The sequence below is a fragment of the Silurus aristotelis genome, assembly GCF_946808225.1.
Source record: "Silurus aristotelis genome assembly, chromosome: 11".
NCBI lineage: Eukaryota > Metazoa > Chordata > Actinopteri > Siluriformes > Siluridae > Silurus > Silurus aristotelis.
Window position 1 is genome coordinate 24,867,868 of NC_139584.1, and position 27,161 is coordinate 24,895,028.

Below are 27,161 nucleotides of genomic sequence, written 5' to 3' on the forward strand. Positions count from 1 at the left end.
TAAATAAATTTGTAGATATTGCAATTGTGTGGAATTTTTCCTAGAGTCCTTTAGTTTGCGTATGTGAAAATGTGCTTTAGATAAATGCTTACAAAAATAAGTATTTTTTTATTATTATTATTATTATTATTGATCAGTAATAAAGAGAACAATCATAGCCTCCTGGAATGTTAGACGTTACTACATAAAAAAATATTTAACTTGGGTTTAGAAGTAAAAAACATGTAGCTCGACATGGCCGAGTTGGAATAAAAATCATCCACAAAGCTCAAATACGGGCTTTGACGGTGATACCAGACCTGACTATTAACTAAACTACAAGCATTGGGATGAATCAAACCATAAGGGCGGTGTCCGGGAATCGTCGAAAAACATGTCGAAATAAAAAGGCGCCGGCGGGGGGGAGGGGCGTTATCCTCCCCACTATATGTGACGTCACTCTGGCTCGTCTGTGACGTCACTATCGCTCGTCGTTGTTAGCGCGCGTGCGCATTCGGGCACCATTTGCTGATGCAAGACGCTTGCGGTAAAGACATTCTGAGCAATTTAGCTGTGTATTGTTTCTAAAGCGCGTTCGGAGATACGAGGTTTATTTCAGCCAACATGTCAGAAGACGAGGTGAGTTGAAAATGTTTTTTTTTGTGTTCCTATCGGGGTTTTTCAGTGCAACAGAAAAATGAACGTGTTCCACTATGACTTTGGGCCTTGTCAGGGAGCTCTGGCTAGCACGAGAGCTAACTCACAGCTCATGCACCAATGCGTTGATTAGCGGTAAGCTAGCAAATGGGGCTCGAGTTACTCTGAATTTTGTGTTTGATAAATAAGTATGTGGTTCTAAGATGGTATTTGGAGAGCTGACAGGATATGGTTTTGATTGAATCCCCTTCTTTCTTATGTAACACGTGTTTGAGATTTTTCCAATAAAGTCCCATAGAAGCTCATTTTCCATAGGTAGCAACCTCGTTGTCTTGAAAAGAGCCATGGAAGGAGCATTAAAGCTTCCTCTTTGCACTTTCGAACATTTCAAGTTGGAAAAAAACCTCTTCTGAATGAAGCTACTCTAATCAGTGTGGCACCATACCCTTTATTCAAGTGCACCACATGTTCTCCAAACACCCAGTATACCCAGAGCAGAACCAGTACCCAAAGCTCTGATCAGTCTCATATCTATAACAACATATAACCACTGTATTCATGCTTAGACTGCATTTCTGACTGCATATAATCACGTTCATGCTCAGGAGGTTAAAGCTGGACTCGAATTCTTTTCTCAGATCTTATTTGATCCGACCACAACCAAGAAGAAGAAGAAGAAGAAGAAGCCCTTCATGCTTGATGAAGAAGGCGATGGACTCGCCGAGGAGACGCAGCAGGCTGAGCCTCGAGAGGCAGAGCCTGAGGTGGGAGAAGAGCGTGATTTTGAACCTGAGGAAGATGAAGGGAAGAAAAAAGGTACCCTTAATAAACCGCCTATAACCGGTTTTATTCAACGACCCCAAAAAAGGGGTCTCTTTTGTGTTAATGTAGTAAAAAAATTGTGTTAACATGCTTTAAACAGGTTATGGTTAGAAGCAAAGCATCTGGCCACATTTTAAATGTGCTTGGAACGAAGTATAAACCCTGTTGAAATGAAGTAGTTTTGGATAGCGTTGTTGTTTATTTAGTGGTGAACAGAATGATAGCACTTTTTTTGTTTTGCTCCTCCACAGAGACCACAGATGACTTGGACGATTTGAATTTCTTCAATCAGAAGAAAAAGAAAAAGAAGCCCAAGAAAGTGTTTGACAATGAAATCGAAGAAGGACTGAAGGTCTGAAACCATCTTGCATCAACAAACCTTTTTTTCTTTCTTTTGGCCTCGTATTATCCTTATAAAAGGAAAGGATGCGCAGGAATGTAGTTACACTAGATACAATCTGTTAAAGAAATACTTCTGATTTATTGATCTGCTCGAACCAGGAGCTGAAGATTGAAGGTGAACAGCCTGAACAGGTGGATGATGATGACTTGGATCTGATGTTGCCAGCCAAGAAGAAGAAGGCCAAGAAGGTGGAGTTTGCAGAGGAAGGAGATATGGCTGTGAAGGATTATGGTGAGCGATCATTTTGCTGATATATAAATAAATCTCCTGTACCTGTAGACATGCTGGAATATAATAAAAAAAAAAGGGGGGGGGGGGTGCAGTAAATGTCATTTCTCATAATGAATTGTTTTTTTGTGAAATAAATTTTGTTTAATTTTAACAGGTCTGGAGGACGATGAGAGTAGAAATGCTGATGGTATCACGTTTTCCTCTCAGACTGGCCCGGCGTGGGCAGATTCAGAGAGAGATTACACATATGACGAGGTAAGTACATATACACATTTTTCTTAGTTTGTGTGCTGTAATGTAGTCGGCTGAAAGCGTCTGATGTTTCAATATGTATTATGTGATTACATGGGCTGCTTGTGTTATGGGAACGTTATTCAAAAAAGACAGGTGTTTCTACCTGATGCATTCCGATCCACTTTAGAATGGAAATGAAAAGCATCTGTTTCGGATTTGTCTTAATTATCTCAAGTGTGTTGATGAGAAAAAAATCAGCTAGTAAACTCCTAAGGGGAAAAAGTGCCCTATTTAGGTTCTTGGTACATTTTTTTTTTTTTTTTTGCCTGTACTACGTATTGTCGAATGTAGGCCATGAAATATGAAGGACTGAACATTCATGCATAGTTTCAAAATGGTTTGCAGTGTGGATTTTATTTTTCCTGAATACCTACAGCGCATGTTGTTTGTAGCTCTCGTACCCCGGCTTATCATCCGCGGGTAAAAGCTGCAACCCAAAGTACACTGCACGTTTGGATTATTTTCAGCAGTTGGGTTTATTAGGAAACGACTTATTTTCCTTTTTTATTACAAATGAATTGCAGTGAGGTTCTGGTCTGATACCACCTTGTTAAAAGGTTGATTTGGCCCACACACACGTGGGATTACTTTCTTTCCCCCAGAAATCAGTCACACTGAGGTTTAAACAATACATTATTCCACTTAGTCATTTGAGAATATTTGTCAGTAGAGAATCTCTCTGTCAACAGCTGCTGAGTCGCGTCTTTAACATCATGAGAGAGAAGAACCCTGACATGGTGGCGGGAGAGAAGAGAAAGTTTGTCATGAAGCCCCCTCAAGTGGTGCGAGTAGGAACAAAGAAAACATCCTTTGTCAACTTCACTGACATCTGCAAACTGTGAGTGTGCATCACTTATATTTTAAAACAGGCCTTTTTCATGCCCCGGTACTGCGGTGAATATGAACGACTAATACTAATAGTTTGTGTTTGCTTCTTTGTGCAGGTTGCATCGACAGCCAAAACATCTTTTGGCTTTCTTGCTGGCTGAATTGGGAACGAGGTAAACACTAACATTACACGATGCTTCTGGCTGCATGCTTTTTGTTTCTCTGCAATCCACTGTATTAACACAAGTGGTGTTTTTGCAGCGGATCCATAGATGGAAATAACCAACTTGTGATCAAAGGCAGATTCCAACAGAAGCAAATAGAGAACGTCTTGAGAAGATACATCAGTGAGTCAAATAGTGATCTTATGCATAATTGTGTTCGACGTACAAATTGATGGTGTGAATGTAGTTAAATGGTGCAATGTAGTTCTCTAACATATTGAGACAAGATCCTTTATTTTTAAACACAAAAGTCTTAATTCACCTGCTTGAATGCCAAAGCTGTGTTCATGATTTTTGCGTAGTTTTTTTTATTTATTGTAAAAAAAAAAAAAGTTAATTTTTCTAATTGTTTGGGTGGAAACGGAATTGAGTGCTACTGGCAATGGAAGGATTGGCACACAACCAACTGTCATTGTTATTTTCACTTCTCCTGTGACTAAGTCTTTATAATAATGCATGTCCACTTGGCTGCTGCCGTGGCAACACTCATAGACTTTATTTGCATGTGGCGAGAACAATAAGGGGTTCACTAAGCTGACCTAAGGCAATAGCAGTAATAATTAAGTAATAACACTTGAGATTTCTTACATAATCCTGTCTCACTGATGACCATTTTTGTAGCTGTTTCTGTGGTAGGTCTAATCCCAAAAGGCATCTAGGCTTATGTAGTGCATTATATGATAAAAAAAAAAAAGTATGTTATTTAGGATTCTTCTTAAAGTGTGTCCTAAAGATGTAGAAGTAATATTCAAAGAATTATGTTGGGGAACTTATAATATATATATTATAATATATATTGTGTGTATGTATGTATGTCTGTATGTATATATATACAGTGAGGAAAATAAGTATTTGAACACCCTGCTATTTTGCAAGTTCTTCCACTTAGAAATCATGGAGGGGTCTGAAATTATCATCGTAGGTGCTGTATGTCCACTGTGAGAGACATAATCTAAAAGAAAAAATCCAGAAATCACAATATATGATTTTTAAACTATTTATTTGTATGATACAGCTGCAAATAAGTATTTGAACACCTGTCTATCAGCTAGAATTCTGACCCTCAAAGACCTGTTAGTCTGCCTTTAAAATGTCCACCTCCACTACATTTATTATCCTAAATTAGATGCACCTGTTTGAGGGCGTTAGCTGCATAAAGACACCTGTCCACCCCATACAATCAGTCAGAATCCAACTACTGACATGGCCAAGACCAAAGAGCTGTCCAAAGACACTAGAGACAAAATTGTACACCTCCACAAGGCTGGAAAGGGCTACGGGGAAATTGCCAAGCAGCTTGGTGAAAAAAGGTCCACTGTTGGAGCAATCATTAGAAAATGGAAGAAGCTAAACATGACTGTCAATCTCCCTCGGACTGGGGCTCCATGCAAGATCTCACCTCGTGGGGTCTCAATGATCCTAAGGAAGGTGAGAAATCAGCCCAGAACTACACGGGAGGAGCTGGTCAATGACCTGAAAAGAGCTGAGACCACCGTTTCCAAGGTTACTGTTAGTAATACACTAAGATGTCATGGTTTGAAATCATGCATGGCACGAAAGGTTCCCCTGCTTAAACCAGCACATGTCCAGGCACGTCTTAAGTTTGCCAATGACCATTTGGATGATCCAGAGGAGTCATGGGAGAAAGTCATGTGGTCAGATGAGACCAAAATATAACTTTTGGGTCATAATTCCACTAAACGTGTTTGGAGGAAAAAGAATGATGAGTACCATCCCAAGAACACCATCCCTACTGTAAAGCATGGGGGTGGTAGCATCAAGCTTCGGGGGTGTTTTTCTGCACATGGGACAGGGCGACTGCACTGTATTAAGGAGAGGATGACCGGGGCCATGTATTGCGAGATTTTGGGGAACAACCTCCTTCCCTCAGTTAGAGCATTGAAGATGGGTCGAGGCTGGGTCTTCCAACATGACAATGACCCGAAGCACACAGCCAGGATAACCAAGGAGTGGCTCTGTAAGAAGCATATCAAGGTTCTGGCGTGGCCTAGCCAGTCTCCAGACCTAAACCCAATAGAGAATCTTTGGAGGGAGCTCAAACTCCGTGTTTCTCAGCGACAGGCCAGAAACCTGACTGATCTAGAGAAGATCTGTGTGGAGGAGTGGGCCAAAATCCCTCCTGCAGTGTGTGCAAACCTGGAGAAAAACTACAGGAAACGTTTGACCTCTGTTATTGCAAACAAAGGCTACTGTACCAAATATTAACATTGACTTTCTCAGGTGTTCAAATACTTATTTGCAGCTGTATCATACAAATAAATAGTTAAAAAATCATATATTGTGATTTCTGGATTTTTTTTTTTTTTTTTTTTTTTTTTTTTTAAGATTATGTCTCTGTGTACATGCACCTACGATGAAAATTTCTAAGTGGGAGAACTTGCAAAATAGCAGGGTGTTCAAATACTTATTTTCCTCACTGTATATACATATATATAATTTTTGAATAAGTGTACATGAATAAGTAGGGACATCTTTACCAACATGGTGTCACCTCTGCAATACAGAAGCATACCAAACAAATGTCTGCATTCTGAGCTGATTGTTTTTTTTTGTTTTTTTTTTGTTTTGTGTAAATAGCTGCATTTGTCTTTGTCATAATGTCTATTCCACAACTTATCTATGTTTTCTGTTTGATTTTAACAGAGGAATATGTGACCTGTCACACATGCCGCTCTCCAGAAACCATCCTGCAGAAGGACACACGACTGTACTTCCTGCAGTGTGAGACGTGTCACTCGCGCTGTTCTGTGGCAAGCATTAAGACAGGCTTCCAAGCCGTCACGGGCAAGAGAGCGCAGCTCCGCGCCAAAGCCAACTAACGTGGCGTTCTCTACTCCTTTCTGATTCTTTTTTCCATTACGAAACCCTGCACTGCCCTGTATGGCCACTTCAACTTCTCAGTGCTAGTTTTTTCTCAGTCATGGACTTTTGGAGTGAACAGGTGAAAAAGTTGAGCAGATAAAAAAAATTATAATTTTTTCTTTTTTTTTTTTTTTTTTTTTTTGCGCAATCAAAAGAAAACAAAAAATTCAATAAGCAAGAGGACTGGACAACTTGAGCCACTGGTTTAATAAATCACATCATCCATCTTTCTCAGAAAGGTCACAGCTTTTCATTTGACAGAGTACTGTGAGAAGCAGGGAACAGGGCCAGAGCATTTCAGACTCGTGTTTTATTTGCACATTGGTAGCAGATTCCATTCTACTGTTCTGATTTCTTTGCAGGAATGCTGTAGGTGGAAATCTATGGGTGAGGGACTTGCGTGCTGTCTGCTCCTACTTTTATTAAAACGGAAGAACATCAGAGACTTTATGAAAATTGCGTTAACACTCTATTAAAAGACTTTAATTAATGATGCAATTTTCTCATGTAGGCTTTGTATAGGTTTCATTAAGTCTATAGAGTTAGCCTTGAGGATTTGGAGAACTCTGCTACCTCTGTGACAAAACTCTGCTAGGAGTCTCAGGCTCTGGCTGCTGACTGCTATGCTTAGGATTTTGGTTGTTTACTGATCACACCGTTTAATGAAGATGACATCCACATATTTAAACATCTCTGCAGAACTGAACACTTCTGCACAATCTTGACGTATAAAAAGTTATGAATATGTGGGTTGTGTAAAAATAATTATGGGGCTGGAGATATTACAGTGCAGTGTTTCAGATGAAAGTAAGATGGGTGTCATTGTTGAATCTTTTTTTTTTTTTTTTTTTTTTAATAAAAAATTTACTCTAACAACATTATTTCTGTGTATTGTACCTGACTAAGGTTCTAAACCAGATACAGTAGCTTTTAGAAGTTGTGGGCACAATTATAGACACTAAGGATAAAGTCTACTATTAGATGAAATGGAAAGTTAACCTTCGAGATCTTTTTATTTTATTTTTTATTTATGTTTTTGAATATTTCATGGGTTTAACCAGAGTGTATTTCTTAATGTTCTCCAATAGGTGTTATCCCACTAGGTTACAAATGTTGTAATGGTATTAAGTTGGTCAATACTATTTTAAACCACCTTCAACGGGACATGGAGGATACTGAGAACAAATACGTAACCCTAGCACCTAGTGTGTACCTATTTTTTATTAGTGCTGCCTTTATTTGTTTTGTGACTCTTATTAGGTCCTATGATTGACACCCTCCTCCAATGCATAACCTGAATGCTTAAACACATGTACTTGTGAAATATTACATTACAGATTTATTCCCATATTTTTTTTTTATTCTAGCCACCAATCAACTGTGAAATTGATAGCCATTACATGTCACCCGGATGAAGGTGGGCTCACTTTTGAATCTGGTTCCTCCCAAGGTTTCTTCCTCATACCATCTAATAGAGTTTTTCCATTCCACAGTCAGCACCTGCTCATTCATAAGAGATACACGTATAAGGGGTAAACTTGTATGGTTTATAAATGTAAAATTTTTATAATATATTTAATTCGGTGAAGCTGCTTTGGTACGATATCCATTATTAAAAGTGCTATACAAATGAATTAAATTGAAGGCCTTCTAGATTTTGAAAACATGACTGTAGAGGTTTGCCAGTCTGCGACAAGGGCATTAGTCAAGTTATACGCTGATGTTTGTTGAGGAGGCCTGGGCACACAGTAAGCATTCCTTCACTGGGATTGAAGTCAAGGCCCTGCTCAGGCCTCTTCAATTTTTCCACACCAATCCCTGTTTACATTTATGGCGTTTGGCAGATGCCCTTATGCAGAGTGAGTTACTAAAGTCTGAATCAGTACATACTTTCTGATGCAGGTTCAGTTAACCAGACTAACAATACCATCAGCCGAAACCTATTTTGGAGGGAATGTAGTTAGAAAAGCAGGTTTTCTTTTCATTTTGTAGACGTCATGCGAAAACATGACTTTTACAAACGTTTTGTGCACAGACGACTTGTCATGCTTGAACATCTTTGTGTCCACTGACGTGACCTGCTCTTACTGCATACTTGGATATTCTGCGCATTTATCGGAAATATTTGCAAAAGGTCTGGCTGTAAAGGTCAGGTGTCTACACATTTCTGACCATACGGTTAGCATATGCCACGCCAGCCATAACAGCAGCTCTTCCACAGCTGGTAGCCTTCAACATCCCTGACCAACCACTGCTACAACGTGGGAGTTTCTATTTGATTTTCCGCCATGAAACATGAACCCGGTGGCCTGCATTGCGCATGCGCAGAGCACAGGCGCTTCAGCTGGTCGGCCTTGGAGCAAAGAAATGGCGGCGCTCCGGTTGTGTGTGTGGCGGATAAGTAGCAGATCGTTACTGCATTCAAAACATCCAGCCCAGTTTTCACGAGTGAGTCAAATGATTTTAAACACGCTCATTATAATATAGAGAAACCAGTTTTCTTTCACTGAGCACTTTTTAAGTTTTAGCGATATTAACGAACTGTGGGAGAATAAACAAGGTCACGTTAGTGATAGGAAACTATTATTTTCATTCATTCAAATTTTTGACTGCACTGTTTATAATAAGCCAATTTTGCTCAAGTTATATTTTTCCCCCCAGTGATTTTTACGTCTGTCCCCTTTCCTAAAAGATTGACATTTGAAAAGTTTCATTATTCAGATTCTTGTTCACACACACACACGCACACATATATATTATATATATATATATATATATATATATATATATATATATATATATATATATATATATATATATATATATATATGTGTGTGTGTGTGTGGGTGGGTGGGTGTGTGTAATGTCTGAATTTAGTCTGTAATGATTTGTACTGTAATGTAATGCTCAAATATATCCCCAAGCTTTCTTTCTGAAAGTTGCTGTCTTACAACTCCATATGTACATGGAGACTGCAGACTGACTGCAGATTTCACCTTACTAGCAAAAATAACAACCTGTTAATGACACTCTGACCTTCAGTCCAAACTCAAATGCTGAAGACTCGCACACAATCACCATCTTATACTCAAGTTATTGCATAATCTCATGTCCTTGGAGTTCTGTGGACATCCAGGATTGCTGTCTGGCCAGCAGTAAGCTCTGATTGTCAAGTTTGGGCCTTGAGTTAACTCTTAATAAAATTGTTAACCTCAGTTTGCTTGAAACCCATTGTTGGATGAATATTAAGATATTTTGATGCTCGTGGTAGCAAACTCGCATCTCCGGGGGGGTCTTTGGTTTGAACTTGGGTTTGGGTTTGAACTTGGATTTTTGTATATTCTTTCTGTTTCATTCCACTGTCCAGTCCAGATTCATTCAGGAAAGTGTACTAGTTCTACCAAATTGGCCCTAGATGTGAATGTGCAGTCTGATTTAGGTCATATTTTTGCCTTATGGCCTGGATTTCCAGTATACGGCTGCACCAGGAACCTGCCTGGTATAAAGCACTTTCTTAACCTGAATGAATGCTACATCAATGAACACGTTGTGGCGAAGACACGTACTAGTAATTAGCCCTAAATTTTCTGTGATTGTTGTATGTAGCTCCAGGGTTCAGGGGGAACGTTATTTAATTTCACTGTGTAATGTGTCAGCTTTATATGGTTGAAATGACAATTGTAGCTTCTTGAATTGATCACATTTTCTCTGATTTCTAGGCAAATGTATCCTTTTCCACTCTGCCCAGAGGAAGGAAAGTAGCGATCTCTACTCTCGGTGTGTTGACAGCAGGAGGAGCCGGACTTGCACTGATTTTACATCAGTCAGTGAAAGCCTCAGACCTAGAGCTACATCCTCCATCTTATCCATGGAGCCATGGTGGCATGCTGTCTGCTTTAGACCATGCCAGGTGCATATATACTTTCTTTCTTTCATTTCTCATTGGCACTGTTATTACAGCCATCCTTTATTGTCATGTTATGAGTTTGTTATACGAGTTTTGTTTCTGCATCTTCATAGTATCCGACGTGGCTATCAGGTGTATAAGCAGGTGTGTGCAGCCTGCCACAGTATGGAGTACCTGGCCTTCCGGAACTTGGTTGGAGTGTCGCACACGGAAGAAGAGGTCAAGGCCCTCGCTGAGGAGGTACGTTTTGAAGGGTGTTCATGAGCTTTATTTTTTACTATATTTGGTTGGGATTTGACCGTAGGTGGTATATGATACCACACCAATTTTCAGTTAACAGAATGGGACATAATGTTTAACAGGCTGAATTGGCTAATTAAATTCTTACCCTTGGCTAGCATTTCAGTAAGTTCTGTCATTGGTACTGATAAGCAAACATAACTCAAATGAATTATCGAATCTGATCAGTTAGATTTTTTAGCATCGAACTACACTGGGGTTTTAACACCAATTGAATCAATTAAACAGTTTGAATCAATGAATTTTTACCACTGTGTTTTCACCACTCTATGTTTTTTATGAGGGGTATCAGTAAATGCTTTAAAGCAGTGGTCCCCAACCCTCAGGCCATGGACCACACCGGTCTGTGGGTCGATTGGTACAGAAAGTATACATAGATTACATTATTTCATTACCGGATTCTCTCCTTCACATCTGTCTATGACTCACTCTTAATGCATGTCATGATGCCTCAGTCACATGCCTTACCTACATCCGCTTCCTTCTTAAAGGATCTGCTCCGGCCGCTAACACATAATACATTACCGCTAAATTCAACCTCCCAAGCGAGCAAAATTAACAAAAAACAACACAGTGGATTTACATTTCTTATTATATTTAGAAAAAAAAGTTTTTATGCCGGTCGTATGATTTTATTTTGTTGTATTTATCCGACACACCTTAAAGGCCGGTCCATGAAAATATTGTCTGACCTTAAACCGGTCCGTGACGCAAAAAAGGTTGGGGACCGCTGCTTTAAATAACCTTTTTTTTTCCATACCATCTTACAGATTGAGGTTGTAGATGGTCCTGATGAATCAGGAGAGATGTTCACTCGTCCTGGAAAACTGTCAGATTACTTCCCGAAGCCGTACGCCAGCCCAGAAGCTGCCCGTGCTGCTAACAGTGGAGCTCTTCCCCCTGACCTCAGCTACATTGTTAATGCCAGGTGACACCAGCATATAAATGACTCAATACATGGAAATCACATCTGTACATATACAGTACATGAGCATGTTGTTAAAGCCGCAGTCATACTACACTTTTTACTCCTTTGACTCTTATTCGAGGCATGTGTATAGCGCTCAGTGCTACAGAGTTAGCATGTTGCTGTGCCCCAAAATTCAACTTTGGTGAACTTTGATTTGCGAATTTGTATCAAATGAAACTGATTGACCGAAACATAGTCGTCATGGCATGACCTATACAGGAAATACAAGATGAAGAAACACTGGTTATAGCGGCGTTTACAGTGGTCCATTTTATACAACATAGCTTTAAAGTCAAATAAAATCAGCATTTATAAACGGCTGCCAGGGGCACAAATCTCTATATTTTATCATTGCCATATTCTGTTGGTGTCCATTTTTGCAGCAAGTATCAGAAAAAAATATTAAATTGTCAGATTTATTTGGAACTCGCATTCCTGACTTAATGACTTGAGGATCTTCTATTTAAAGATGATCCAATGATTTTTCATTTAGATGAGCTGCTGACTTGGGCATTATCTGCTTAGCATTTACGCTTCACTCACAACCTCAATCGCATTCAACTGTTTGATTAGATTTTATTTTATCATAATGCCTTGTTTAAGTCAAACTGCACTATTCAATACAGATCTGTCAATTTAATCCCAAACATTTAAACTATACTTTTAGCTTTCATTTCGTTTAAAAACATAAGTCATGTCTAGTTTTCTTGTACATGGTGCAATTAGTAATACAAATGTTTCTACACTGCAGGCACGGTGGAGAGGACTACGTTTTCTCACTGTTGACGGGTTACTGTGATGCACCTGCTGGTGTGTCTACGAGGGAAGGACTTTACTACAACCCTTACTTTCCTGGCCAGGCCATCGCAATGGCCCCGCCCATCTATAATGAGGTTTTAGAGTATGACGATGGTGAGTTTTCTACAGACAGGAATAAAGGAAGGTCTTCTCATAATGCTCAGGTTGAACATCTGGTCGGAGAAATGGTGCCAATTTAGCCTTATTTTAGCTTTATCTTAGGGGGAAAAAAACTGATTTAGACAGCTAGCTAATTTTCTTTCTGTGTCTTCCCCCCCCCCCCCCAATATTAGGGATTATGATCCTTAAAATCAGCTGCTTGACATTTCCTCAAATGATCAAACAACTGTGCTGTGTTTTGTACTTCAGTCTTTACCTTTGGCTTTTTTTTTCCTTCAACACTGATGTTTTTGTTAGAAAAGGCTTGAATCCAATGCTGTGATTTTTACAGCTAATACCTTAATTGCTTCCTTAAACAGGCTAGTGTATTAGATAAATGGCAGATAAATAGAAGAAGAATTGAAAGGGGTTTTGTCTCATTATAGGCACGCCAGCCACAATGAGCCAGGTGGCTAAAGACGTATGCACATTCTTGCGCTGGGCAGCTGAACCCGAACACGACCAGAGGAAAAAAATGGGCCTGAAGGTATTACATAATCTCTTGATCCCTTTTACGTACACTTTAAAGGGGATTTATAATATATATTGTATCATATGACACATTTCGAGAGAATTCTGTCGAGAACGGTTTTGCTAATAGAATAGCAAAGCATTTTCTTCAGGTGTTTGAGTTTAAAGATTTTTGTTTTGTCTGGTTATGGTTTCATTTGTATTTATACATTTTTGCCCTTGTGTACATATTTTTTATTTACAGATGATTTTTAGAGTAACAACACTTTTTCTGTATAAAGTATATAGAACTGGGTCACTATCTTAACCACTTTTCTTTCAATTCCAGCTGCTTATGGGCTCAGCAGTCCTCCTGCCACTGGTGTACTATCTGAAGAGGCACCGGTGGTCCGTACTTAAGAGCAGGAAGATTGCCTACAGGCCACCAAAATAAACTCAACTCGGAGAAGAATTTGCATTCGGTCTGCCATCGGCTTCGTATAATATACATTACCCATAGCGTATTGAATTAGGGTTATAATTTTGTACATTTGTCCACTATGTACTGTAAAGACTATCAACCCTCTCAGTGATGGCTCTGTGTGAGTCGATGGACCAGCATGGCCAGTTATGAGCTGCAGGTTACAATATGTAATAGCTTTGGTATTTTTAAATAAACTGTATTTTACAAAGTGTTTTGGTGTGTCCTTTTTTTTAATTTAGCTTATTTTATTTGTTTCTACTCCCGACCTCCTTTTGTTCTAGCACAATATTGTGTAATGTATGATGTTCTGAAAAGTGTGTCAGGCGTGTAAATAATGCAAATGGTTTCTCTGTGTTATGTAAAGTCGTGTTCGAGCAATTATATTAATAATTATATTCGGTCAGAATGTATCGATTGGTTTGCTGGTGGGGGTGGAGGGGAGAAGGGCTAGCCCAGTTTATAGGAAGCGGATGTGTCAACTTTAGCGGAAGTGGTACAACCCAGACACTGAAGAACGAGAGGAGGACGAACACTCCAACCGGAGCTTTCACAGCGCTAAAACAGGACTAAAACCCATATTTAAATCGTGAGTTTGCTCGCTTTTGAATGTTTGCAGCATTACATTTTCTTTTCGTTGTCGGTGTCTGGTGGCCGTTAGCATTTAGCTTTGCGAAAACGCGCTGAGCGCTCGGTTAGCTTCCTTTGCTAACGAAAAGACAAAACGAGGGCTGAATACAAAATGGCTTCCTGCTCGGCGCCTTGCACGGGCTGTGATCTGGCGCGTTGTTCGCGAAATCTCGCCGATGATAACATTTAGTTGCTGGGGGGCATTTCACGGTTCGGACAGGCGTTTGTGTTTAGTTTGATGGTTTATTCATGGAAACGCCGAGGCCTCGCTTTTGACATGAGTGAAAGACCGCAATGATTGGGGGGGGGGGAAATAAAAACGCCATTTAACGCGGAAAACGTGTTTTAGAAATGACAAGTCGTATTACAGATATATAACTAGTTTAATACAAAGATACAACGCATTTTTGTGTACCTATTGTGTTTATTTATTTATTTTTAACAAAAAGCTGGTTACGGTTGCTAGCGGTGATTAGCTCGCTAACTGTAGCCTGCTAACTAGGCTGTGGATCTGGCGCATCGGTGAGAACCGGGCCTTTTGGGATTTAACGTCACGACTCGAGCAACTCGAGTGTCCTCGAAACCTGAGGTGATAATTGGGATCATATCACGCCTTAATGGACGGTAGATGTGCTGGGTTAAGACTCGGGTTTTGTTTAAGGTGTGTAAGCTGTGCTCTCCATCCTGTTCCGACCATGTTGGCGAGCGAAAGAAACTTGAACATGGCGATGGATTTGGGTGGGCCGTGTCCTAATCGACTCATCTGAATATTTTGCTTTGGGAGACTGTCTTCTGCCTAATAGCGGAAATGTAGTATGATTGTTGTCGTTAATTATTATTGAGGAGGAAAAATAAATCGTCGCACCCTGTTATTTCTAGGCTTTAAAATGTGCTCTAGTATTCACGGCCTATGAGGAAGTGTGCCTCCTAAAATTAAAACAGAGTAAAAAATATTTCCCACGCAATCCGATCTTGTTTTCCCCTTGCTTCCCCCCCCCCCCCCCCCGTCATGTTTTCGTTGTCATTGATCTTTCTAAGGCTGATTGTCAATGGCCGATTTTTAATGTCAAATTGACCCTGCATTCTCTAAACTACCACTAGATGGCCTTCAACAGACACCTGAGCAGTACGGCCAAGCCGACACTCAACCCTGATCGTTGAGAAGCCGAGATCCTGTCTGCTCGCTTTTAACGTTTTTGTTGTTTATGTCCTCACAGTCTGACAATGGACAAGAGTGACCTGGTGCAGAAAGCAAAGCTGGCCGAACAGGCAGAGCGCTACGATGACATGGCCGCCGCCATGAAGGCAGTGACCGAGGGCGGTGGCGAGCTGTCCAACGAAGAGCGCAACTTGCTGTCCGTAGCCTACAAGAACGTGGTCGGTGCACGCCGATCCTCCTGGCGCGTCATCTCCAGCATTGAGCAGAAGACCGAATCCAACGAGAAGAAGCAGCAGATGGCGCGTGAATACCGCGAGAAGATTGAGAGCGAGCTGACGGATATCTGCAAGGATGTTCTGGTAACTCTGGTCACCATTCGGTTAACGGCCAAACAGTAGAACAGGAAAGGGTACAGATTTCCAAAAATTTACCTTGTTTAAATGTGTTTTCCGTAGGCCCTCCTGGAAAGCTATCTCATTCCCAATGCCACTCAGCCAGAGAGCCAGGTGTTCTACCTGAAGATGAAAGGGGACTATTATAGATACTTGTCCGAGGTTGCATCTGGGGAATGCAAGAAGGGTAAGTTTGATCAGTTACTGATAATCCCAAAAGAGTTTGTTTATCATACAATGGCTAAGGAGTTGGCGAGATGCAAAATTCTGGTTTTCTCCATGCAGACACGGTCGATAAGTCTCAGCACTCCTACCAAAGTGCTTTTGATATAAGCAAGAGCGACATGCAGCCCACACACCCCATCCGGCTTGGTCTGGCTCTTAACTTCTCCGTCTTCTTCTATGAGATCCAGAACTCGCCAGAAAAGGCCTGCAACCTCGCCAAGACGGTTCGTTTTTTAGATGCTCGTATTAATTTCCGAATGATTCCAAAATGATTGTCCTTAAAAAAATGTCTTTTTTAGGCTTTTGATGAAGCCATTGCTGAGCTTGACACCTTAAATGAGGATTCCTACAAAGACAGCACCTTGATCATGCAGTTACTAAGGGACAATCTAACCGTAAGTTATTTAATGGTTGCTGTATTTCCCTTCAGATCACTATTTTGTACCATTTATTTATTTTTTATTTTTGTGTGTGTTTGTGGTTTGTAATTTCTGTAGCTGTGGACGTCGGAAAGCCAGGGCGAAGAGGCAGACCCAGGCGAGGGAGAGAACTAGAGGAGCCACTCTGATGTCCAAACACCCGCACACACACCCCCATCTTACTTACAAAAATTACACAAATAGCTTCCTCCAAATCCACCCTCACCCCTCTCTAACCTGCTATCCATTCTTCAACCTTTTTCCATCTGCATCCTGCTCTCTCCTGTATCCACCCTCCTGTACGATCAATCACAAGATGCATCCAAAACAAGACCCCCCACTGATGCCTCTTGTACAGGCTTCAGTGGTAAGGATTTAAGGGAGGGTGGGAGGGTTAGGGAGGGTTTGCAGGGTGACATGCCTATTGTCAACAGGTGTGCTATATTGTTTGTGAAATTTAACACGGTTGTACTGAATATCTGATCCATATTTGTTAAGTGCATGAGTGAGTGTGTGTGTGAGATAGCCCTAGTGAGTGTGTGATAGTGTGACTGAATTGTTTGTGCGTGTGTGTTTTGGAATCAGGGGTTATAAACTCTAAATGTCCTTCCTAATGATTCCTTAAATTTTTTTGTTTGTTTTGTTTATTTTCCCCTTTAATTTTTTTCCACTTTAGCTGGTTGTGCATTTTCATCCTTATTTTTTGTTACAGATTTTTTTTTTTTTTTAGTGTAATTTGTCATGGTATTTGCAGGTTTTATTGTATGGTTATTAAACTGGCAGTTTATTTTCACCAAACACTGTAATTTCTTGAGTTTTGTATGCTTTGTTTTGGTTTGGTTTTCTTTGGGACCTTTGATGCTCTTCCTCTCAGCTTGGATTCCTTGTTTCAGTGCTGCGGTTATTCACTGAAAGCTCTGTTCAGACACGTGGTCAGTGGGCCATTTCATAAAGTAAATGTCTGAAAACTGACAACTCCGAAGAAAATGTGTATTTATTTATCTGATGCACTACAAACATGCACACACAGTTGAGTAAACAAAATCATATGGCCTGCATTTTATTTTTTATGTAGCAGTTAGATAGATAAAGCCACAGATTAAATACATTTATTTTATATATATATTTAATCTGTACATGTGTATATATATATATATATATATATATGTACAGATTAAATACATATATATATATATATATATATATATATATATATATATATATATATATAAGGTTTGCTGGTTAAATGTTGCTTTATCTTGTAGACAGATGCAGTAGCACATGCATGTATAATATATAGATATATATTACACACATACTGATCCAGCATAACATTGGCTCATAACAATTATGACTGGTGAGTGATTAACACTGATGATCTCTTCAGCATGGTACTTGTTAGTGGCAGGGATATATTAGGCAGCAAGTAAACGAACTGCTGAAGTCGTCAATGCTGCTAATGCTTGACAGCTAAGGACTTTTGGCAGCAAAAGGGGGACCAACAAAATATTAGGCAGGTGGTCATCTGAAAAGTATTTAAACCCCCTTCATTTTTCCAATTGTTTTGTTGCACCCTGATACTACAATTGTTTAGATTGACATTATTATTTACATTCAGTACAAAGTAGAAACTGAATTCTAGAAATGTCTTTAAATTTTATAAAAAGAATAAAAAAATAAAATAAAAAAAATCACAAATATTCAGACCTTTTACCCAGTATTTAGTTAAAGCACCTCTGGCAGCAATTACACCCTAAATTCTTTTGTTTATTTATTTATTTCGGATATGATCCAAAAAATCAGTCCAGAAAATCTTGTTCCACACAGTCTAAGGGTACTTTGGGTGCCTGACTTCTTTCCATGGGTCTTGCACTGAGGAGAGGCTTCTGTCTAGCCACTGTGCCATAAAGCACACAGATTGGCAGAGGGCTGCAGTTGTAATTCTGGAGCTTTTTCTGGAGCCCATCTCTCCCCAGACTTTTCAGAGCTCAATTGAGTTCTTGTTCACCTCTCTTATCAAGGCCCTTCTCCTCCAACAGCTAAACAGGTAACCAGGTGACCAGCTCTTGGAAGCTCTTGTATGTGTCCTTTTAAGAATTATGGAGGCCACTTGTGCTCATGGGAATCTTCAGTGCAGCAGACATTTTTGTAGCCTTTTGTAGCCCCAGATCTGTGCCTTGCAACAATCCTGTCTCTGAGCTCTGCAAGCAGGTTCTTTAACTTCATCGCATGGTTAATCGCTCTGATATGCAATCAAGAAACTCCAATCAGGGTGTAAAAACATCTCATCTCATCAAAAGAATTATGAGGCACCTGAGCTAATTTTTCAAGTATTGTTGCAAAGGGACTGGATATTTATTTACATGTGACATTTCATGGTTTTTTTTATTAAAATATAATTTACAGACATTTCTAGAATTCGGTTTTTCAATTGTCATTATGGGGTACTAAGTGTAGATTCATAGGAAAATAAATCTATATAAACTAGCATAATAAAACAAAAAAAAAGGGAAGGTGCTTTGATAAATTTCAGAATGCACACATATATAAGGGAAATAAAGGCCTGCTGAGCCTCGACGACTCAACATCCTTTTCCGCAATCTCTAACGTTCGCTACAATATAATGCTGAATCCTAAATCCCAACGTGCTTACTTTAAGAGTGCACTTTGTAGGATATGTAGCAATGGCCTCTAGAGTCTTCGTAGTGCACTGCGTTATTCAATAAGATGCCCGTTGAAATACGGCCAATTTTGCCTCGTCGCCTATTGAAGGCTGTTGCTACAGTCTGCCCTCTGGTGGAACATTATGTCTTTCATTCACACACTTAATTTTTTTAGTTAGAATCACGACAATTGCATATTTTTTTATTTGATTTTTATCCAGTAAATTAAAGTTAATACATATCCGCAACGCCCCCGTTCACATGCTATTTTCCGTAACTATTTAACGTCGTGGACCAATATTCTCAATTGCGGCGATTTTTTAATTAACTGGCAGTAACGCGGCCGCGCATTGATATGACAGGTGTGCCGAGACTTTATTCAAACGAAAAGGGTTCCGGCAGAATTGCCGCCGCTCTGAAGACGAGGCAGGAGTTTCAGTACCGTTCGTGTTTCTCTCACAGGGGGAAAAAGGTGATTTATTAAAGACAAGCACAAAATTCGCATCTTGTACTGGCTAAATATGATCAGAAAGTGATTTTATAGCCATGGTCGGGTATAGCATGGATACTTGCATTACCCTAATACAATTCGGGTTTATATAATCTAGTTTTTCGTTTCAAATACGTCTTTTTTTTTTTTGTCAAAGTTTCACAAATTATTTGATATATTCTTTTAATTCATCAAAAGTAAGAAATAGCAAATATTTTTATTTATTTTTATTCATTGGCGCGAAGTCCTACTTGTCGATCCCATAGCTAACTGAAGGTAGCTTTAAAATGGCCGACTAGCTACAAACTTTTTTTTTATTTTTTATAAAAAATTAAAAAAGAGGCGAGTCCTAATTGCTGTGTATTTGGTGGGTTAATTTAGGAGGCGTGATAATGGGGTGTAAATAGTATTTTAAGCTTTAGTGAAAGTAAAAGATTTCTGTAAGAGGATCAGTAAGGTAAGGTACCTGACGATGGTTTCCTGCGCATGCGCAGGACATTTGCACTTGCACGTTTCCGGTTAGTTAATGCGCACATTCAAAACATTGACAGGAGACGCTTTATGCACAGTGATACTGCGATTAAACGTGTCAAAACGGGCACCGTGTAGTTCATGCTCTTTTAGACTAAGAGCAAACCCGCTATAGGAGAATTTAGTGTTTATATTTCCGAAAAACAAAGCACACCGTGGATACTGACTAGCAACTCGTGCATTCATTAAAAAAAATCTAAAATCAACAAAGCATGAATTAAAATGTATTATTAATTAGTGAAAAAAGGGCATGTTAGGCTAGAATTGAATTGCGTGCACCTTCTTGGTTATTCGTGACCACAATTAATTGTGGTCATGACCTTCCCGGTTACCATAGCAACGACCCAAACAGGGTTTTTTTAAACAGCGTGTGACTTACCGACCATTTGCCAAACACAAACTGAACACCATCCACGTCGGATGTGTAAATGTTTCTGCCGTTTCGATAAGGAACTCATTGTATATGCTTTCGTGTAGACTTACACGGTTTCAACTTTGGTACAATCCACTTTAATTAACGGCTGAATACGGTAGTTTAGGTAAGCGGTTCATGTTCTCAGTGAGAAGTCTCAATGTCTGATTTAAGGGTTTCGGCAATTGCACGTTATAAATTTTTTACTTTCAGAAAGAACTGCTCTGTTTTTGTGTTTAGTCAATTTGTTTTGAAAGCTCAGAAATGCTTTAGGACCAGACATGTGCAGTATCATCACATTCCTTCAGATGGTCTATATGTTATCACTTATCACATTTTATTGCTTGCAGTTTATAGTTTTTATACTGGAGGATTTTTTTCCTCTCATGAGACTGATGTAGCCCAAAGACATGCAGTTTTTTTTTTTTTTGCTTCCTGATTGTCATCATTGCATCTGAAAATAGAACAGAAAAGAATGTACAAAAACGTATCACCTGCATCAACAGTTCCATGTGTCACCGTTTCTCTCTCTCTCTCTCACACACACACGCACACGCGCACACTGTTTTATCAATCACAAGTAACAAGCATCATTGTACAGTGTGTCAAATTTTGCCTTGTTGAGGTGTCTGGCTTTTAAGATATGTGTGTGTAAACCATTGCAGAGCTTGCAGGATGAACAGCAGTGGGCCGGTGTACCCTTTGGCCTCGCTCTACGTCGGTGACTTGCATCCTGATGTTACAGAGGCCATGCTCTATCAAAAGTTTTCTCCTGCGGGGCCCATCATGTCCATCCGTGTGTGCCGGGACATAATCACCCGCAGGTCCCTCGGTTATGCCTACATCAATTACCAGCAGCCTGCTGATGGTGAGCACTAGCACGTCCTGCTTAATGTATTCCTTCAGTTATTATTTTCTACAATTTAATTTATTTTCTCTCTCTCTCTCTCTCTCTCTCTCACTCAAAATTATATATAATATATAATAATTATACACACACACACACTCATGTTTATAACAAAAGCAAATTGAAACAAAAGGGCCAAGCACCTAATTATGCTGGTTTTCTTATTTTTGAGAACTTTAATTAAACAAATGCATTGTAAGTATTGTCATAAGCTCAGTGTTTCTCTGAGCCTGACTGTAATTCAGTTTGCACTATGCACTAAAATATAGATAATTTATAGTTGTGGTCCACAGTTCCATACTCTGTTGCCAAATAATGTAGGTATTTGTATTGTCTGTAAATTTTAATCTGCATTTTGAAAACTTGAACATTGACAACCATTCAGTGAACACCCTGACTAATTGTGCAATCATAAGACTATACCAACCATTTAGACTTATTTTTAAATCGTGTTGCCTAAATATCACAAACACGGCACTGTAAGAACTAATCCCTCTGATTAGCTCTTTAGGTTTTTTTGAATGAAATGTCAACACTCATGTCCCATATCTAAAATGCCTAACCGTTGAGATGAAACCACTATAAAATCAAGGTCAATAGTTTGAAGATGAACCGGTCAAGAGCAATTGTGCTGTTCTGTTCCAGCGGAGTGTGCACTGGACACGATGAACTATGAAGTGATAAAGGGTCGTCCAATCAGAATCATGTGGTCGCAGCGAGACCCTTGTCTGAGGAAGTCTGGAGTGGGGAACATCTTCATCAAGAACATGGATGAGTCTATTGACAACAAGGCACTTTACGATACCTTCTCTGCCTTTGGAAACATTTTGTCATGTAAGGTCAGCATCAAAAAATTTTAAGTAAGATTTGCTCAGGTAAACACTAATAAGGGTCATTTAGAAAGTGAACCTTTTCTTGTTGCTTTTCCGTCTTTGCAGACTTTTTTTTATATAATAATAATAATAATTATTATTATTATTATTATATATAACTGAATAACTCTTTCCAAATTCAGTCTACAAAGTGGGTACTGAAATCCTTTGGTGTAAATTGGAATGCTGGGTGCATGCCAGTTCTCTCTGTCTGACATAATTGCACAAGCTCATTAATGCTTTTGTGGCTAAAGGATCAAAGCCCAAGTCATGCTCCAATATTAAGTGGGAGGTCTTCCCAAAAGAGTAGAGGCTGTTGTAGTTGTTTGGACCAGCTCCATATTACTATTTGTGTTTGAAATAGGATAAGTATGTATTGGTCATATAATGAGCGCCATATGATAGCCAGTTTAACCTTTACATTGTGGAACTTACATCAATGCTATCTACTACTGAGGATTGTACTGTTAATGTCTGACTGCTTTTAGCATAGAATACAAAGAACACAAGGGCAAGCATACAGAATGCATCATGCCTCATTAAAATGATGGAAACAGGTTAAAACTGTTAGTGTGGACAAAAGAAAAGCTCTTTATATTTACCCAGGTTTGTATAAACTAGGCCTTAGTGGCTTCAGTCTCTGTAAAGCATCTTCATAATAAACAGCAGTCTAAAGACTTTTTACCTTATTACATAGCTGCTATTGGTGCTTTAAATGTAACCATATACATTAGTGTTCAAATTATTGCAGTATCCTGGTGAAGAAATCTGGTGGTGTTTTTTTCTGTTTTTGTTTTTTATGCAATTTGTAGTAATCTGTTCCTTGATAGGTGGTATGTGACGAAAATGGCTCGAAAGGTTACGGATTCGTGCACTTTGAGACGCAGGAGGCAGCGAAACGTGCCATTGAAACCATGAACGGCATGCTCCTGAATGATCGCAAGGTGTAAGTGGCAAGCCTATGCACTTCAGTCTACTTGTACACCAGGCACTTCCTTTATTCAGAATTTACAGATGTGCAAAAAATGCATCGTTTTCTGACATTAGGTTCTCGAAATGAACTCATTAGAAGGGCATGTAGCTTGCACATATTTATATAGAAAATCTGTCACAATTTCCTAGCATCTTGACTCTTCTGTATAAATGTTTTATTTTTGTATTTTATTTTATTTTTTGTATACTTGACATAGAAGTTTGTCACTAACCAAATTCCTTGTGTTTTGGCAATAAAGCCCTTTCTAATTCGGTGGTTGCAAAACTAACTACATAGTAAAAATTGTATCAGGGTTCAAATATAAAATAAATACCTCCTCAACTTGCTGAATAGAAAATGCAAGCCTTGACTGCAGCATGGTCCGGTTAAAATATTGTACGTTTTACAAATGGAGAGAATATTTTGGTAATGTGTGAGCCTACAGTTTGAATTTACCATAACTTATTTGCTTTAGACAGCCTACAGCTTGTTCCTTTGTCAGAACAGTGTTGCAATGTATACGGAATTAAAATGTTCATCTGGATAGGCTTGTAAATAGTTTTTAAAAAAATGTATAAATTGTTGTGTAAATTCGGTTTATCCTATTTTTAGCCCAAACCCAGATTGTGTTTATAGGTTTGTAGAATTTGGTGTTAATTATAACAAGAACCAAAATCACCTAAAGGTTTTGAAATGCCAGTGAATCTCCACATAAGCATCTCTTAACCTTAGGAAATGGGCAGGTAAAGAGCTGGAAAGCAGTCCAGGCCCAGTCTGCTTTTTGGGGAATATAAGTCCGCTGTCCACATGTAGGTCAGTGCACATGGGGAAAGCGTTTGCTGCAGGGCTTGAGCTATAATGGCGGCGTGTCTGTGATTGTCAGGATGTGTTTCAGACTTTCAGCAAGTTTGTGAACGTGAATTTAGGTGTAAACTGCCTTTGGTGCTTTTGTGTACTGTAGGATACTCCAGAGCTGTATTTCAGTTTATTGTGATTATAGATTATTTAAAAAAAAAAAAACTTTAGCCATATCTTACCTTTCTCATTGCATGTTCTGTTTTTTTCTCTGCATGTTTCTGGATTCGGCATTAAGTTTTGTTGGACATTTTAAATCTCGTAAAGAGCGGGAGGCAGAGTTTGGTGCAAAGGCCATGGAGTTTACCAATGTTTACATCAAGAACTTTGGAGACGATTTTGACAGTGAGAAACTGCGCAATATCTTCTCAGAGTTTGGTAAGAAAATCCTCACGCTGCTTTCAGTATGATGTGGCAGATATGTTGAAGAATCCCTGTTACACTTACAAAGTGATGCAGCAAATTTAATGCATCAGAAGGCCAGAATGAATTAGACTTTATCTCTAATTTCGCTTCTGTGATTCACAGGTAGGACCCTGAGTGTTCGTGTGATGACTGATGAAAAGGGGCATTCTCGTGGCTTTGGCTTTGTGAACTATGAAAACCACGAGGATGCACAGAAAGTAAGCAGCTGTTATGTAAATGCCCCTAACCTTGTTGAAAGACAAGCTTGGTTACCTAGACTACTTAACTTTTTTTTGCAGGCTGTAGCTGAGATGAATGGAAAGGAGCTGAACGGACGAGTTCTGTATGTGGGCCGGGCTCAGAAGAGACTAGAGAGACAGTCCGAGCTCAAACGCAAGTTTGAGCAAATCAAGCAAGAACGCTTAAACCGATACCAGGTAAACATGCTAGCATATGGATGCTACCATATCACACTTACTTTTACTTCAGTAATATGACAATGCTAGGTTTTGTTTTGTTGAGGGGGTAAATCTGTACGTGAAGAATCTGGATGATGGAATTGATGATGACAAACTAAGAAAAGAGTTTGCCCCGTATGGCATGATCACCAGTGCTAAGGTATTGAAATTGTTTTAAACCAAATTTGTGGTGTAGCAATAATTAAGTTGTTTAAAGGAATTAAACACAATTGTGTTTTGGTCCAGGTGATGACTGAGGGAGGTCACAGCAAGGGCTTTGGATTTGTTTGCTTCTCCTCTCCCGAGGAAGCCACTAAAGCTGTGACTGAAATGAATGGCCGGATCGTCAGCACTAAGCCGCTGTATGTGGCCTTGGCCCAAAGAAAGGAGGAGCGCAAAGCCATTCTCACCAACCAGTACATGCAGAGATTGGCTAGTGTGAGAGCCATTCCTGGCCCTGCAATGCCTGCTTACCAGCAGAGTACTGGCTACTACATGCCCTCCATACCTCAGGTGTGTGTTGGGAGAAAGTGTTTGAGTTCTCATATCTGCTTAAAGTAAACTATTGATTATTCCCCCCCCCCCCATAGCCCCAGGGACGTGCCTACTTCAACGCTGTACCAAATTTACGACCTGCACCACGCTTTGCTGCCCAAGCCCCTCGACCACAGGGTAGGCAGATAACTGTCCTTAGTAATCATAAGGTATTACGTTGTATTTTCCGACCAAAAGTAGGGTTTGTGTTTAGATAAATACAATTTTTTTTTAAACGTATAAAGGGTATAAACAGTTCTTCTGACATGTGCTCTCTGATTGCCCATGCTAGCTCCGTACTCATCTCAGACACTGAGGCCGGCGATGCCACGCAGGACCTCCACTCCTATCAGCACTGTGCGCCAGGCCTCTACGCAGGTCCCAGGTGTGAACACTCAAAGAATGGGTAAGCAGTGAGGTTTGGGGTTGCAGCAAATGAAAACATCGATTTCAACAGGTCTCAGCTGTTTTGGTTGCACTTAAATACCAGTCCTGCAATAAACAAGTCTGTGGTTGTAAAGATGTCATGCACATTTGTTTTCCTGAAATTATGCCTGAACCTTTGCTTGACTGTGAAGTGTTCAAGAGTAGTGCAGCTTGATTGGTTGCTTAGGCACTGAAGTGTTTATTGTATTTATTTATTTTTGCGATGTTTCAATAAAATGTTTGGGCGCTTTTTTTTTTCCTGTGATTGCATGTATTTGAGCTGTATTCACATTTTTGCATTATTTGGCATAAATCAAGGTTGTAAAATAGGATTACAGGCATTCCTTTTTAACTTGTCATTTCTGTTTAAAAAAAAAAGCCACAGGCACCATACTGAACTGCTACAACACAATAGGGGCATTACCTGAACTTCATCTATTTTAATAGTCATGTCAAAAGAAATTCAGAGATCTCAAATAGTATCACACGGATTATGGCAGTGTAGGAAAACACGCTGTTAGAAATCAATTCTTTGTTTATTATACTGGTCTGTATTGTACCTTGGGGTTTAAAAAAAACAACTTGTCTCTGTGCAGCTCACATCGGGACTCAGACAGCAGGTGGGAGAACCGCTGGTGGACCTATGATGAGGGGTGTCAGTCAATACAAATACTCAAGTGGGGTTCGAAATGTTCAGCAGGTCATCACTGTACCAGCTCTAGTTCCACAACAGGTATGCATCTGTGTGTGTAGTGTGTCCAGATCAGAAAGTTGTCTTTTTTAAACAATTAAAAAGGTAAGTATGGCTGTTGAAGGGTTTTTCTTTTGTAATAGGGCTGATTAATTTAAATGCAATAAGATTTTTATAAAATCTGATAAAATAGTAATATTTCCTAACACTTAATATTAGTTATATATACTAATTATACTACTAATACTATAATTTTAGTAGTTATTAGTAAAACAGAGGTTTTGTGCGTGTTGGACACCTTCGGTTTTATTTAGTTCGTTTCACCAGCGTCAAATTCTTTGTAAGTGAACTTGCATCTATCAGCAGCTTCTGTCAAGTTATAAACTACTCCAACCTGCGAGTTTTGCGGCTGGAGGGAAACAAGTTCAGCCCTCGCCAACTCAATGCTTGTTTTTTTCTTATTTACTCTTCCAAATTGGCTGGAGTGTATTATAGGGCTGAAAAATCACTGAGATTTAATTGCATCACTGTGTAACGTTTCAAAAATCCAAATCGGATGATCAGGAATGGCAGAAACAAAGGACAAGGAATTGTAATGCTGTGAACTTTCTTCTAAAGTGCCCTTGGATTGCCTAAGAGGTTCACTAATTTTTCAGCCTTATTTTGTCTAAAAACACCTAATCTTTATTTTCTAGCTGGTGCCTTCTCCAGTTATGGAGCCTGCAGTTCATAT

The 27,161-nt window shown here is 39.4% G+C and overlaps 4 protein-coding genes across 4 annotated transcripts in view; all 4 read left to right on the forward strand.

Annotated features, from left to right (window-relative positions):
• Positions 1 to 456: 456 nt before the first annotated feature.
• eif2s2 (eukaryotic translation initiation factor 2, subunit 2 beta) lies at positions 457 to 7,202 on the forward strand. Its single transcript, XM_083554771.1, has 9 exons — positions 457 to 618; positions 1,275 to 1,452; positions 1,710 to 1,810; positions 1,960 to 2,092; positions 2,247 to 2,347; positions 3,076 to 3,224; positions 3,331 to 3,387; positions 3,476 to 3,561; positions 6,103 to 7,202. Exons 1-9 carry the CDS (start codon positions 604 to 606, stop codon positions 6,276 to 6,278), a joined length of 996 nt encoding a protein of 331 aa, XP_083410897.1. The 5' UTR covers positions 457 to 603; the 3' UTR covers positions 6,279 to 7,202.
• Positions 7,203 to 8,601: 1,399 nt separating this feature from the next.
• On the forward strand, positions 8,602 to 13,600 carry LOC310733479 (cytochrome c1, heme protein, mitochondrial-like). The gene is made up of 7 exons (XM_083554772.1): positions 8,602 to 8,769; positions 10,041 to 10,231; positions 10,342 to 10,468; positions 11,299 to 11,456; positions 12,250 to 12,410; positions 12,842 to 12,942; positions 13,255 to 13,600. The coding sequence occupies exons 1-7, from the start codon at positions 8,617 to 8,619 to the stop codon at positions 13,357 to 13,359; spliced, it is 996 nt and encodes a 331-aa protein (XP_083410898.1). The 5' UTR covers positions 8,602 to 8,616; the 3' UTR covers positions 13,360 to 13,600.
• A 232-nt stretch (positions 13,601 to 13,832) lies between these two features.
• Positions 13,833 to 17,186, forward strand: LOC310732847 (14-3-3 protein beta/alpha-1). The gene is made up of 6 exons (XM_083553539.1): positions 13,833 to 13,975; positions 15,234 to 15,534; positions 15,631 to 15,754; positions 15,853 to 16,016; positions 16,092 to 16,187; positions 16,290 to 17,186. The coding sequence occupies exons 2-6, from the start codon at positions 15,241 to 15,243 to the stop codon at positions 16,344 to 16,346; spliced, it is 735 nt and encodes a 244-aa protein (XP_083409665.1). The 5' UTR covers positions 13,833 to 13,975; positions 15,234 to 15,240; the 3' UTR covers positions 16,347 to 17,186.
• A 2,007-nt stretch (positions 17,187 to 19,193) lies between these two features.
• pabpc1l (poly(A) binding protein, cytoplasmic 1-like) overlaps positions 19,194 to 27,161 on the forward strand; it is an 11,560-nt gene continuing 3,592 nt past the window's right edge. Inside the window, exons 1-13 of the mRNA XM_083554762.1 lie at positions 19,194 to 19,346; positions 20,973 to 21,175; positions 21,860 to 22,053; positions 22,917 to 23,032; positions 24,153 to 24,292; positions 24,443 to 24,537; positions 24,619 to 24,756; positions 24,842 to 24,937; positions 25,024 to 25,290; positions 25,368 to 25,449; positions 25,604 to 25,717; positions 26,334 to 26,470; positions 27,124 to 27,161. The exon at positions 27,124 to 27,161 is cut by the window's right edge and continues 71 nt beyond it. Of these exons, the coding sequence (XP_083410888.1) occupies positions 20,983 to 21,175; positions 21,860 to 22,053; positions 22,917 to 23,032; positions 24,153 to 24,292; positions 24,443 to 24,537; positions 24,619 to 24,756; positions 24,842 to 24,937; positions 25,024 to 25,290; positions 25,368 to 25,449; positions 25,604 to 25,717; positions 26,334 to 26,470; positions 27,124 to 27,161 (1,610 nt within the window). The 5' untranslated portion in view covers positions 19,194 to 19,346; positions 20,973 to 20,982. The remainder of the gene's footprint in view (positions 19,347 to 20,972; positions 21,176 to 21,859; positions 22,054 to 22,916; positions 23,033 to 24,152; positions 24,293 to 24,442; positions 24,538 to 24,618; positions 24,757 to 24,841; positions 24,938 to 25,023; positions 25,291 to 25,367; positions 25,450 to 25,603; positions 25,718 to 26,333; positions 26,471 to 27,123) is intronic.

Coding starts and splice junctions, on each gene's coding strand:
- eif2s2 (XM_083554771.1), top strand. Junction 1,811..1,959: donor AAATCGAAGAAGGACTGAAG/GTCTGAAACCAT, acceptor TGCTCGAACCAG/GAGCTGAAGATTGAAGGTGA. Junction 3,388..3,475: donor CTGGCTGAATTGGGAACGAG/GTAAACACTAAC, acceptor GTGTTTTTGCAG/CGGATCCATAGATGGAAATA.
- LOC310733479 (XM_083554772.1), top strand. CDS start 8,617: ATGAACCCGGTGGCCTGCATTGCGCATGCGCAGAGCACAGGCGCTTCA. Junction 8,770..10,040: donor ATCCAGCCCAGTTTTCACGA/GTGAGTCAAATG, acceptor TCTGATTTCTAG/GCAAATGTATCCTTTTCCAC. Junction 11,457..12,249: donor AGCTACATTGTTAATGCCAG/GTGACACCAGCA, acceptor TCTACACTGCAG/GCACGGTGGAGAGGACTACG.
- LOC310732847 (XM_083553539.1), top strand. CDS start 15,241: ATGGACAAGAGTGACCTGGTGCAGAAAGCAAAGCTGGCCGAACAGGCA. Junction 15,755..15,852: donor ATCTGGGGAATGCAAGAAGG/GTAAGTTTGATC, acceptor TTCTCCATGCAG/ACACGGTCGATAAGTCTCAG. Junction 16,188..16,289: donor TACTAAGGGACAATCTAACC/GTAAGTTATTTA, acceptor TAATTTCTGTAG/CTGTGGACGTCGGAAAGCCA.